Raw genomic sequence first — 11389 nt, 5'->3', positions numbered from 1 at the left:
TGTGCTTCGGATGAAGCATGTGAAGATTATACTATGAAAAAGGAATGTATTTAAAGTTTTTAATTAAATTGCTAAGCAGATAAGCTACTCAGAAACACCACTGTGTTTGAGCAGGAACAGGAAGTGATACTCTACCACAGAGCGAGTGAACACCAAGTGACAGCGCCACCAAGAGTCAGGATGATCTGGCAGGATGAGTCTTCGTATAGCTGTTGGATGATGTTGATGAGCTTCTGCGGAATTCAGTAGTGCTGCGTCAGTTTCCACATGGTCTCCCTGTCAACGCTGTCGAAGGCTTTTTCAAAGTCAACGAAGATTGTGTACAAGGGAGACTGCCATTCAGTAGACTGCTTGATGATGTGGTCTGTACATGATCTGTCTTGTCTAAATCCTGCCTGCTCTGATCTCAGTCTCTTGTCCAGTGCCTTCATCAGTCTCTGCAAGATCATTCTGGTCAACACCTTGCTGGGGAATGACAGCAGCATAATTCCTCGCCAGTTGCTGCACTGGGATAGGTCGCCTTTCTTAGGGAGCTTCATCAGGTACCCATGCTTCCAGTTTGCAGGCACTTGCTCCTGTTCACATATCTTCACTAGGAGAGGATGTAGCATCTCCCCTGCTGCTGCCGCGTCTGTCTTGAGAGCTTCTGGAGGGATGCCATCAGGCCCTGTGTCGGGAACTGTTTGCGGTGGTGGTGGATTCAGGATCTCTTTAAAATGTTCCACCTATCTTTCCTGACAAGGTCCGGGTGATCTCCCACACTCTCTTCATGTTGTTCTGCTTGGCTGCTGTTTCTGCCTCTTCTGTCATACTGTGCACAAATTGTCCTTTGTCCCGTCTGGCACTCTTCTTCACTTCTCGGTTCACCTCCCAATATTGTGCTCTGAGGTCTGTTTTCTCATGTTGATCCTGACATCTGTTAATTTTCTGCCTCACCTCCTTCCTCTTCCCTACCTTCTCCCATGTCTCTTTTGTCATCCACTCTTTCTGCCCCCTCTCCTTCTTCCCCTGGACTTTGGTGCAAACGGCCTTCCAGGTCTTCTGTATTTCTGTCCAGGAGTTCTCTATTGTCTCTTCGACCAGATCCCCAAGGGCTTCAAACCTGTTCCTGACTTCACAGTTGAACTCTTTTGCTTGCCGTCTTTCAAAAACTGTATGTTGAATTTCAGTTCAATTCAATTCAATTCAATTTTATTTATATTATATATATATAATTTGTGGGGTGGTCTTCCTGAAGAGTTGCATAAGGATCTCAATTTGGTCTTCAGTGTTGCCACTAGCAACTGATGGTCTGAGGCTGCATCAGCACCGCGCCTTGCTCTGACGTCCAGCATACTTCGTCTCCACTTATGGTCAATGGTGAAGTGGTCGATCTGGTTGTCAGGCTTCCCATTTGGTGAAGTCGGAGTGGTCTTTTGGATCTTCCTGTGTGGGTAGATGGTGCCACCCATGGCTAGGTCATTAAAGGAACAGAAGTCAGTGAACAGCTCTCCATTCTCGTTGCAGATGTCTATGCCGTGTCTACCCATGATGAGTTCTCTGTCTGTGTTGTCGCCTCCCACCTTGGCGTTCAAGTCACCCATGACGATGCACCCACTAACGCGCTGCATTAGTGGATGCATAACATTGGATGATAGTGGGTTCAACTGCCCTTGCAGACTTGCCAGCGAGCTGGCTTCCCAATGGCTTTCACTGGCACGCGTCATGGACCCCACTGAAGAGGAGTCTACCTGTCCAGGCAGTTGTTGGGATGTATTTGTTGTTGCAGTTTCTGTAGCATGACTTCTTTTTTTTAAGAGGATGGGGTTGCTAGACCCACGCCCAACCCTCCTCCTTTCTCATCCTGGACTTGACACCAGGCAATGGCGGAGTTGGAAAGAATCATTAAAAGAGCATAAAACTAAAGACAATAAAGATCTGCAGTCTGGGAGCTGAAGCCCCCCTAAGGGTCCTGTAGCATCCAGTCAAACTGAGAAGGCCAGAACTGATGGTTGTTGAATGACCTTTATTATTCCTTGCCGTGTATCAGACAACGAACCAACGTAAGAGCTAGACAAACAAATAAAACAATTACCATGTTATTTATGTAACAGCATTTTAACCGCTCATTAGGCTGGTCTAACCGTTTTCTATTAAACTATATAATACATGTTATGCATTTCAGATTGCTCAAATTAAATCATGTACATTACAAACCTTGTTCCCCTGTCGACTGTAGCTAGAACCATTCATTTTTGTACAATTTAACCATGTTTTTCTCTCCCTTTTCTCCATTAGCATTAGTTTTCCGTTTTCTTCCATCTTTTTTGTACATCAAGTTTGTTACCGTTACATCATTCATTTCCGGTTACACAGGAAGTTACCAAAATAAAAGCACAAGCATTATATTACGCGTATATGAGTTAGCTTTACATATCCGCCATTACAGGTCCCAATCAGTCTCAGTCCACTGAACTCCACCAATGGGGCCAGGCCGTCAGCGTCCTCCAGTAGTGTCCTCCGCCACTCCGCTCTGCTTCCGCTAAACACAGTGAAGCAGGAGCACCCATCCTAACGTACCAGGGATGTCTCTATACATTTTTACAATGGGACTTACCCCACAAGTGCAGAGCTCTAAACCCTGCCCGCAGCTGGTCTGTGCCTAAAGCGTTTTAGCTGGCGTCTTGCTACCACCTGGACAAAGTCTGCCATCCATGAACCGAAGGCCCTCTCTCCTTCTCCTGCGACTGCGGCCCTGCCCTGCCGCCAGTTACTGTTCCACGGCTCGTGCTGCCTACGGCTGCGTCCTTGCGCACAGTCACCTCCTGTGGCTGCGCCTCCCGCCACGCTCCTCCGTGGCTCTCTCCTTCTCCTCTGCGTCCGGCCACACCTCTCTTCTCTGACCTGCCAGGCCCTCCTATTGGCTGCTGCCAACAAGGGAGGCCTGATTGATTTCTGTCCCCTGTGCCCTCCAGGTGTGTCTAATTAGGGAAAGCAGGGGGTGGAGTCTCTCTGAAAGAAGATCCAATTAATACAATAAAAGCATGCAACACTAAAATACACTCAACATTAAAACACAACAAAGCATGCAACACTAGAAAAGAAATCCTTCTTCCCCAGATGACATACTTCTCTCAGTACATAGACCCTTTAACAGCAGTGAACTTCTTTGTGTAGGACATAAAGTTGAAGACAACATTTATTTACCAAATTAAAGCTGAAACATTTTGTTAGAATTCTAAGTGTGTTTACTGAAAATCAAAGTGTCAGTGAGTACAGTCTCCACCAATACGCACTCAGAAACTGGGGAAACTCACACAGGAAGTGGTCTGGCAGACCCAAAGCCACAACAGAATCAGAATACAGGTTTGTGAGAGTCAACAGCAGGTGTGATAGCTGGAGATTGCAGCTCAATAGTAGTTAAAGGGAGCAAGTCTTTGCTTCAGTTATACAGAGAAGACTGCAACATGTAGGTCTGACACGTTGAATTGCTAAGATGTCAGAAAGGGTGATTGTTTGGGCCATGAACCAAGGCCAATGAACTAAAGAAGATCTATAAGACCTCTAATAAGTCCACAAGAAGGGTTTATAGACCAATGAAACAAAATCTAATTGACTGCAGATGAATTACACCAAAAGTATGTGCTTCATGAGATGTATGATTTCTATTTTATATTAGAGCTTTAAATGGAGTTCACTGCAAAGGTATAATTTGTGTTTTTAAATAAATCAAAAAATCCTTATGAAAGTAATTGGATAAATTCTAATGCACATTTTAAAGCTCTTATCCAGTCATGGTATGTTAGTTTCATGTGTTTGCAACAGATGTAGCACCTTTTGGGAGGTTTAAATGTCTGTATTTTGGCCAAGTATAACTGACTGTCAGTGGGTAGCTAAGTTCAAGTATCTGGTACCTCTGCTAGACCATAAATTCCAACACATGAATACCATTACAGATGGCGTCACCGACTATATAAATATCTGCAAGTATACCATCATATCAAGCAATGACCTGAAGGCGTACTGAATGATAAGAAGAGGGTCATTAGGTCAGGGAACAAAGGGGAGTTGCAAAAAATGAAGGTGGAGTATCAAGGGAGGAGTAAGGAGATGGAGTCCAGGGAGCTGGTGAGGAGGTCTGTGAAGCAATCAGTCAGAAATCACCTCCTTCTGAATGTCAGCAACATAAAAGAGATGGTAAAGAGAGGGCAAAAGAATGTGACTAGGCCCATTAGAGTCATACAGTGGGGCAAAAAAGTATTTAGTCAGCCACTGATTGTGCAAGTTCCCCCACCTAAAATGATGACAGAGGTCAGTAATTTGCACCAGAGGTACACTTCAACTGTGAGAGACAGAATGTGAAAAAAAAATCCATGAATCCACATGGTAGGATTTGTAAAGAATTTATTCGTAAATCAGGGTGGAAAATAAGTATTTGGTCACCTCAAACAAGGAAAATCTCTGGCTCTCACAGACCTGTAACGTCTTCTGTAAGAAGCTTTTCTGTCCCCCACTCGTTACCTGTATGAATGGCACCTGTTTGAACTCATCATCTGTATAAAAGACACCTGTCCACAGCCTCAAACAGTCAGACTCCAAACTCCGCCATGGCCAAGACCAAAGAGCTTTCGAAGGACACCAGGAAAAGTATTGTAGACCTGCACCAGACTGGGAAGAGTGAATCTACAATAGGCAAGCAGCTTGGTGTGAAAAAATCAACTGTGGGAGCAATCATCAGAAAATGGAAGACATACAAGACCACTGATAATCTCCCTCGATCTGGGGCTCCACGCAAGATCTCATCCCGTGGGGTCAAAATGATCATGAGAACGGTGAGCAAAGATCCCAGAACCACACGGGGGGACCTGGTGAATGACCTGCAGAGAGCTGGGACCAAAGTAACAAAGGTCACCATCAGTAACACACTACAACGGCAGGGAATCAAATCCCGCAGTGCCAGACGTGTTCCGCTGCTGAAGCCAGTGCATGTCCAGGCCCGTCTGAAGTTTGCCAGAGAGCACATGGATGATACAGCAGAGGATTGGGAGAATGTCATGTGGTCAGATGAAACCAAAGTAGAACTTTTTGGTATAAACTCAACTCGTCGTGTTTGGAGGAAGAAGAATACTGAGTTGCATCCCAAGAACACCATACCTACTGTGAAGCATGGGGGTGGAAACATCATGCTATGGGGCTGTTTTTCTGCCAAGGGGACAGGACGACTGATCCGTGTTAAGGACAGAATGAATGGGGCCATGTATCGTGAGATTTTGAGCCAAAACCTCCTTCCATCAGTGAGAACTTTGAAGATGAAACGAGGCTGGGTCTTCCAACATGACAATGATCCAAAACACACCGCCCGGGCAACAAAGGAGTGGCTCCGTAAGAAGCATTTGAAAGTCCTGGAGTGGCCTAGCCAGTCTCCAGACCTCAACCCCATAGAAAATCTGTGGCGGGAGTTGAAAGTCCGTGTTGCTCGGCGACAGCCCCAAAACATCACTGCTCTCGAGAAGATCTGCATGGAGGAATGGGCCAAAATACCAGCTACTGTGTGTGCAAACCTGGTAAAGACCTATAGTAAACGTTTGACCTCTGTTATTGCCAACAAAGGTTATGTTACAAAGTATTGAGTTGTATTTTTGTTATTGACCAAATACTTATTTTCCACCCTGATTTACGAATAAATTCTTTACAAATCCTACCATGTGGATTCATGGATTTTTTTTTCACATTCTGTCTCTCACAGTTGAAGTGTACCTCTGGTGCAAATTACTGACCTCTGTCATCATTTTAGGTGGGGGAACTTGCACAATCGGTGGCTGACTAAATACTTTTTTGCCCCACTGTAGGTGAGGAGGTGGACAGCTACAGGTACCTGAGGTACACCTCATTTTATTTTCTCAGGAAGCTCAGATCCTTTAATGCAGCAACATCTTGGAGATCTTTTAGCAGTCTGTCGCAAATGCCATTTACTTTTCTGATCAATTCACAATGCTGGAACCATCACTGGCCAGAATCATTTTAGTCAGTGATGGACAAACTGCTTCCTATCATGTACAGCCCATCTCATCTGATCCATTCCACACTACTGACATAGTAGAGAGCCGTCTTCCTCAGACTTACTGAACTCCTCTGCCATAAAGAATGCTTCAGGAAATTATTTCTACCATTATCTATAAATCGATTCAATAAATCTGTTTTGTGTGTGATGGGTGAGGATACCTATCAACTATAAGATTCCATGCACATATTTCTGTGTTATACCTTCTTGCAGCTGTTTCTCAGATATACAATGTCCATATCTGTCGTCCATAGGCATAGACTGGGCCCCGCAGTCTAATCGCATAGTGACATGTGCCTCCGACCGCAATGCCTATGTGTGGACCCTGAAGGATGGTGTCTGGAAACCTACCTTAGTCTTGGTACGCATCAACCGTGCAGCCACATGTGTGAAGTGGTCCCCACTGGAGAACAAGTTTGCCCTGGGCAGTGGAGCCCGTCTTATCTCTATCTGCTACTTCGAGCAGGAAAATGACTGGTGAGCAATATAAGATCTCATTTAAAAGACTTGTGTTTGGTACATAAGACGTGATGATGTTGATTTTTTGTTAGTATGATAGGAATGGTTCTAACATTCCTCCTCCACTTTAGGTGGCTGAGTAAGCACATCAAGAAGTCAATTTGCTCTACAGTGCTGAGTCTGGACTGGCATCCCAACAACATTCTCCTGGCAGCAGGGTCTGCAGACCTTCACTGCAGGTGAAACTACAACGAAACCTGTGGTCGATCTTTGCATGATGAAGACACACAATGACTGCATCTTTCTCACATATTTGCACTTCTTATTTCAGTATAAATTTGTTTTAGACAAATCTTCAAGCCACACTGTTGCACTGGATCTTGCTCCTTGATTAACACATACTAATACAGTGGAATTTATTTTGATTTAATCACACTTACAGTCTTCTGTTGCCCTCATCAATGAGGGTTAGGATTTCCTTTGTGTAAATCCTAAGGGGTGGCTGTAGCTCAGGAGGTAGTGCACGTCATCTGCCAATTGGAAGGTTGGTGGGTCAATTACTGGCTCCCCCAGTCTGCATGCCAAATATCCTTGGGCAAGATACTAACCCCCATGCAACCATTGGAGTATGAATGTGCATGAGTGTGAGAGGCATAGAGTACTTGTGTGAATGGGTGAGTATGGGTGAATGCGGCGTGTTGTATAGAGCGCTTTGAGTACTCCAGGACAGTAGAAAAGCGCTATATAAGAATCAGTCCATTTACACAAAGTTTGACTAAGTCTAGAGTTAACAGGTGTTGGGAATTTCAGTTTAAAGCCATGATCAGGATAAAGAAGACACATTACTTTCATAGGAAAGTGTGCCAAATCATCTCTGGCAGTGCCAGTTTGACTGTTGTTTGGTGTCATTCATTGAACTGGATCATTGAAGTCTGAATTACCATACATAGCCACAACAGCCTGTTACCTCCTCCTAATGCTGGTCACTGGCTTGTTCACACACTGCTGTGGATCGGCATCCCATTCTTCAACCAGCATTTGGCACTCTTGCGCAAACATCGCATCCAAACTGATCCTGCAAATGTTCAATGTGGTTGTGGTCAGGACTGCAGGTAGGCCAATCGACCCACTCTCCTCCCGAGTTCTGGAGGTTTCTGGTAAACTGCGCTCTGTGGGGACGAGCACTGTCATCTTGGAGAATAGAGTTTGGTCCCGGACTGTGGAGATATGGGATTGCCTGGTGGCACAACCTCATCTCGATATCTCTCAGCATTGAAACTGCCTCCAGTGAGGAGAAGCCTCGCCACCACCATCGCACTGCCTCAACCAAAATCTCTGGCTGGTGAAGAAATCAGCTCAGTGTTCTTTGCGTCTTCACACTACCATACAATCCAACTGCTGTAGGCAGAATCTGGACTCATCGCTAATGTTCCTCCACATGTTCAAGTCCAGTGCATGTGTCGCCAGCACCACTGCAACTGGTCCTGACAGTGAAGGGCAGCCATAGCAGACCTCCTGGCTCGCCTGGCTGACAGGGTGAGGAAATGGTCTTCTTGGCATGCCCACTTCACAGCCTATCTTCGACATCCTGCATTACATGGAGCTTGACCATCAGTTTATAGATGGTACTAGGGCTCACGCTCACGCGAAATAATGTTGCAGCTCGGTTTTGCAGAACACCAGCTTGAATTTGCCTGATCAGTCAAACATGGCATACTTGGATGAGAAGCAAACTGACTGTTGTAGCCGGTGTTGCTAGTCTGGTGTCGATTAATCACCTTATTGTCACCAGAAGCTCAAAACAAAAGTCAGTAGCAGAATAAGTTTTCAACGGCACAGCCCAAATACTCGACTCTGCTGCATAAGTCACACATTCTCCTTAAAGATGTAGCACCATTTAAGGAGAAATAGACAACTGCCATCAAGCATCAATCTGCTTTTTGTGCTAAGTTTAATTTTATACTATATTTGCTTTAACCTAATATTGTTTTGTGTAAAAATGTTTAAATAATAAAAGTAAAAAGTCAGATATGTCAAGCATGAAAGGTTTTATGTTATAAAATAATGTCAGTACACTTGAACCAAAGATGTCTTATTCATTTTGGTTATGGGCCATACAGGCTTTATGGGTAATGAAAAAGTAGACAAAACACACTGATTCACTATTTAAGAACTAACAAAGAGATATTTGTGTTTCCCAGGATTTTCTCAACCTACATCAAGGACATTGAGGAAAAGCCCGGGCCCACTGCCTGGGGGGCCAAGATGCCTTTTGGGGAGATGATGCTGGAGCATAAAGACTGTGGTGGGTGGGTACACAGTGTTTCTTTCTCTCCCAGTGGAGACCAGTTGGCCTGGGTGGCCCACAACAGCAGCATCAGTGTCGCTGATGCCACACAGGGGAAGGAGTAAGTATTGCTACCCAACCACTTACTTCATTAATATGAGGAGTATTATTTTATTCACTTAAACATTTAGCCATTACTGTAAACCTTTCCTTGTATATAGGAGTGCCACAGGTGCATGACCTTATATCATTTCACCTGTTCGTCTGTTAGGGTAATCCAGCTGACCAGTGACAGCCTGCCACTGCTGAGCGTCCTCTATATCAGCCCTACTGAGATTGTTGCTGCGGTAACTATGCCCCGCTCCATGTGTTTGTCTGTGTAAATCAAAATTATTCAACTGTGTAAAGATGTAAAATCTCCATATTATCAATAGATTAAATGACTCTGAGTCATGTGAAAGGCATGTTCAAGACAGAAAGACAAAACTGAAGCCTTGATTAATAAAAGAAAAAGATTATACTAAATTGTGTCTGAGCTTTGCTGCTCCATGGCCATTGGTCACACAATATCACATTGAAATACCGAATATCCAAAATGATCAGATATGCTTTTGTGCTTTTTCTGAACCCAGGGACATGACTGTTGCCCCTACCAGTACACGTATAAGGGCCCACGCTCTCTGGAGTTTGTGAAGAAGCTTGATATCCCAAAGCAGACCTCCAAAGGGAATATGTCAGCAATGCAACACTTTCGCAACCTGGACAAAAAGGCCACTGACGAGGAAACCGGTGACCTGGACGCACTTCATCAAAACAGCATCACGTGAGGAATACTGCTTTTTAATTTGAAAAGGCACAATAACCTTGCTGAGGAGGTTCTGTTCTTAAACAACTGAGTGAAGGAAGCATGTTTTAAATATTTTATACTATTTGTCATCCTACAGCTCTCACCCACTTTATTTTCTGCCAACATTTCCAAAGCTGAGCGTTTCTTCTTCACTCACTATGTGTTAAAAGACCTCTCTCCGTTTAATCATTAGTTATTATTAATCTCTGGCTCCCAAACCAATCACAGCACATGGCCCCGCCCCTCCCTGAGCCTGGTTCTGCTGGAGGTTTCTTCCTGTTAAAAGGGAGTTTTTCCTTCCCACTGTCGCCAAAGTGCTTGCTCACAGGGGGTCACATGATTGTTGTGGTTTTTCTCTATTATTTACAAAGTAAAGTGTGCTGAGGTGACTGTTGTTGTGATTTGGTGCTATGTAAATACAATTCAAGTGAACTGACAAATTAAAATGGAAACTGATTTTAAAACCATCATTAATACCCGTTGATCTCACTTTGCTCACAGAAGAGCATCTGTTTGTACGTGTCAGATATTTTGTCTGTCCAAATATTTTCACCTTTGTTGTCATTTCCTTTCTTAGCTGTTACTTTGTGCTCTGCAGGCAGCTGCGTATTGTATCACTGGACAAAGCCAAAGTTGTGCAGTACAGCAGCGTGGGTCTGGATGGAGCTATGGTGATCTGGGATTTTAAGGTACTGTCTTCAGTAAAAATACAAAAAGATGAAGTGGATGTAGTAATTATTTTTGAAACAATCTTTTTTGAATCGCTCTGATGATGAGAAACTGAGCAAGCTCAGCTTACTGAAGTCGGGCTTCTCGATGAAGTAAAAGTAGGATGCACACATTTAGTGCAAATTTACCAATGTTTCTTAAATATCTCACATTACAGGCTCAGACCAGTTTTCTGATTTCAGATCTCCAAAACACTCAAAGTGATTTGTCGCTGCACTTGAATGTAAATTTGAATTGTTAAATTTGTTACTAAGAGTTATATAAACCTTAGAAGGCTGGGAAATATGAATTTCATGCCTGAGAGTATTAATGGGGATCCACACTGATAATACACTCAGGTGTATTGGATCTCTGTGCTCAGTGTTAGCCATCAGTTATAATGGAACAAGAAACACATAATTTGATGATCCTTGTGTGTCATTCAGATCTTAAAGGCTCATATGTTCTAATATGCTTTTGTTTTTGCTCTCCTTTGCAGCCCTGACTCCACATTTGTCCTTGAGCTGAGTCAGAGATCAAACACATCCTTGGTTCATTCATTCATCTGTGTTTTCCAGTAACTGGGAAATGCTGTTAGCACATGTGATTTGTGATATTTGACAAAAAACTAATTGTTTACTAAAATAAATGGGTAATGTATTGCCTGTTGTGGATCCACTGTGCTTTAAATAACTTACTCTGCCAGTACATATGGAGGCCAGTGTAGCTAATCCTGTGTTATGGCTGGTTTCCTTGACTTTGGGGTTTTAGACCTGCGGTCATGTATTTGGCGCAAACTGGACTTTAAATTCAGACCCAGCACACCAGAAGTTTAAAAGCTTTATTTACAGACTAAGTGTAACTTACTGAGAACAAACAGGAGACTGGTATGGCAAAACTGACTGTGGGAACTAAAGCAGAAGCTCATTTGAGTGAGGAGAAACAATGGTAGCTGGGACTGGGAAAAGTGTGGAAGACTTGCTAAACTGTTTTGGGTACATCTGGTTATCTCACTCGAGGGAGTTCCAGAACAGAAACTTCGGAGGGA

At 43.8% G+C, this 11389-nt stretch overlaps 1 protein-coding gene across 1 annotated transcript in view; it reads left to right on the top strand.

Annotated features, from left to right (window-relative positions):
* zgc:86896 (uncharacterized protein LOC415190 homolog) overlaps positions 1-11002 on the top strand; it is a gene marked incomplete in the record, with an annotated part of 31316 nt that extends 20314 nt beyond the window's left edge. Inside the window, 7 exon segments of the mRNA XM_014330026.2 lie at positions 6295-6517; positions 6631-6738; positions 8701-8907; positions 9058-9133; positions 9419-9609; positions 10232-10322; positions 10841-11002. Of these exon segments, the coding sequence (XP_014185512.1) occupies positions 6295-6517; positions 6631-6738; positions 8701-8907; positions 9058-9133; positions 9419-9609; positions 10232-10322; positions 10841-10846 (902 nt within the window).
* Between the last annotated feature and the right edge of the window lie 387 nt (positions 11003-11389).

This window comes from Haplochromis burtoni, unplaced genomic scaffold (genome assembly GCF_018398535.1).
Source record: "Haplochromis burtoni strain Fernald_Lab_line unplaced genomic scaffold, NCSU_Asbu1 Contig_671, whole genome shotgun sequence".
NCBI classification, from domain to species: domain Eukaryota; kingdom Metazoa; phylum Chordata; class Actinopteri; order Cichliformes; family Cichlidae; genus Haplochromis; species Haplochromis burtoni.
The sequence above is the reverse complement of the archived record's forward strand: the minus strand, read 5'-3'. Positions and strand labels throughout refer to the sequence as shown.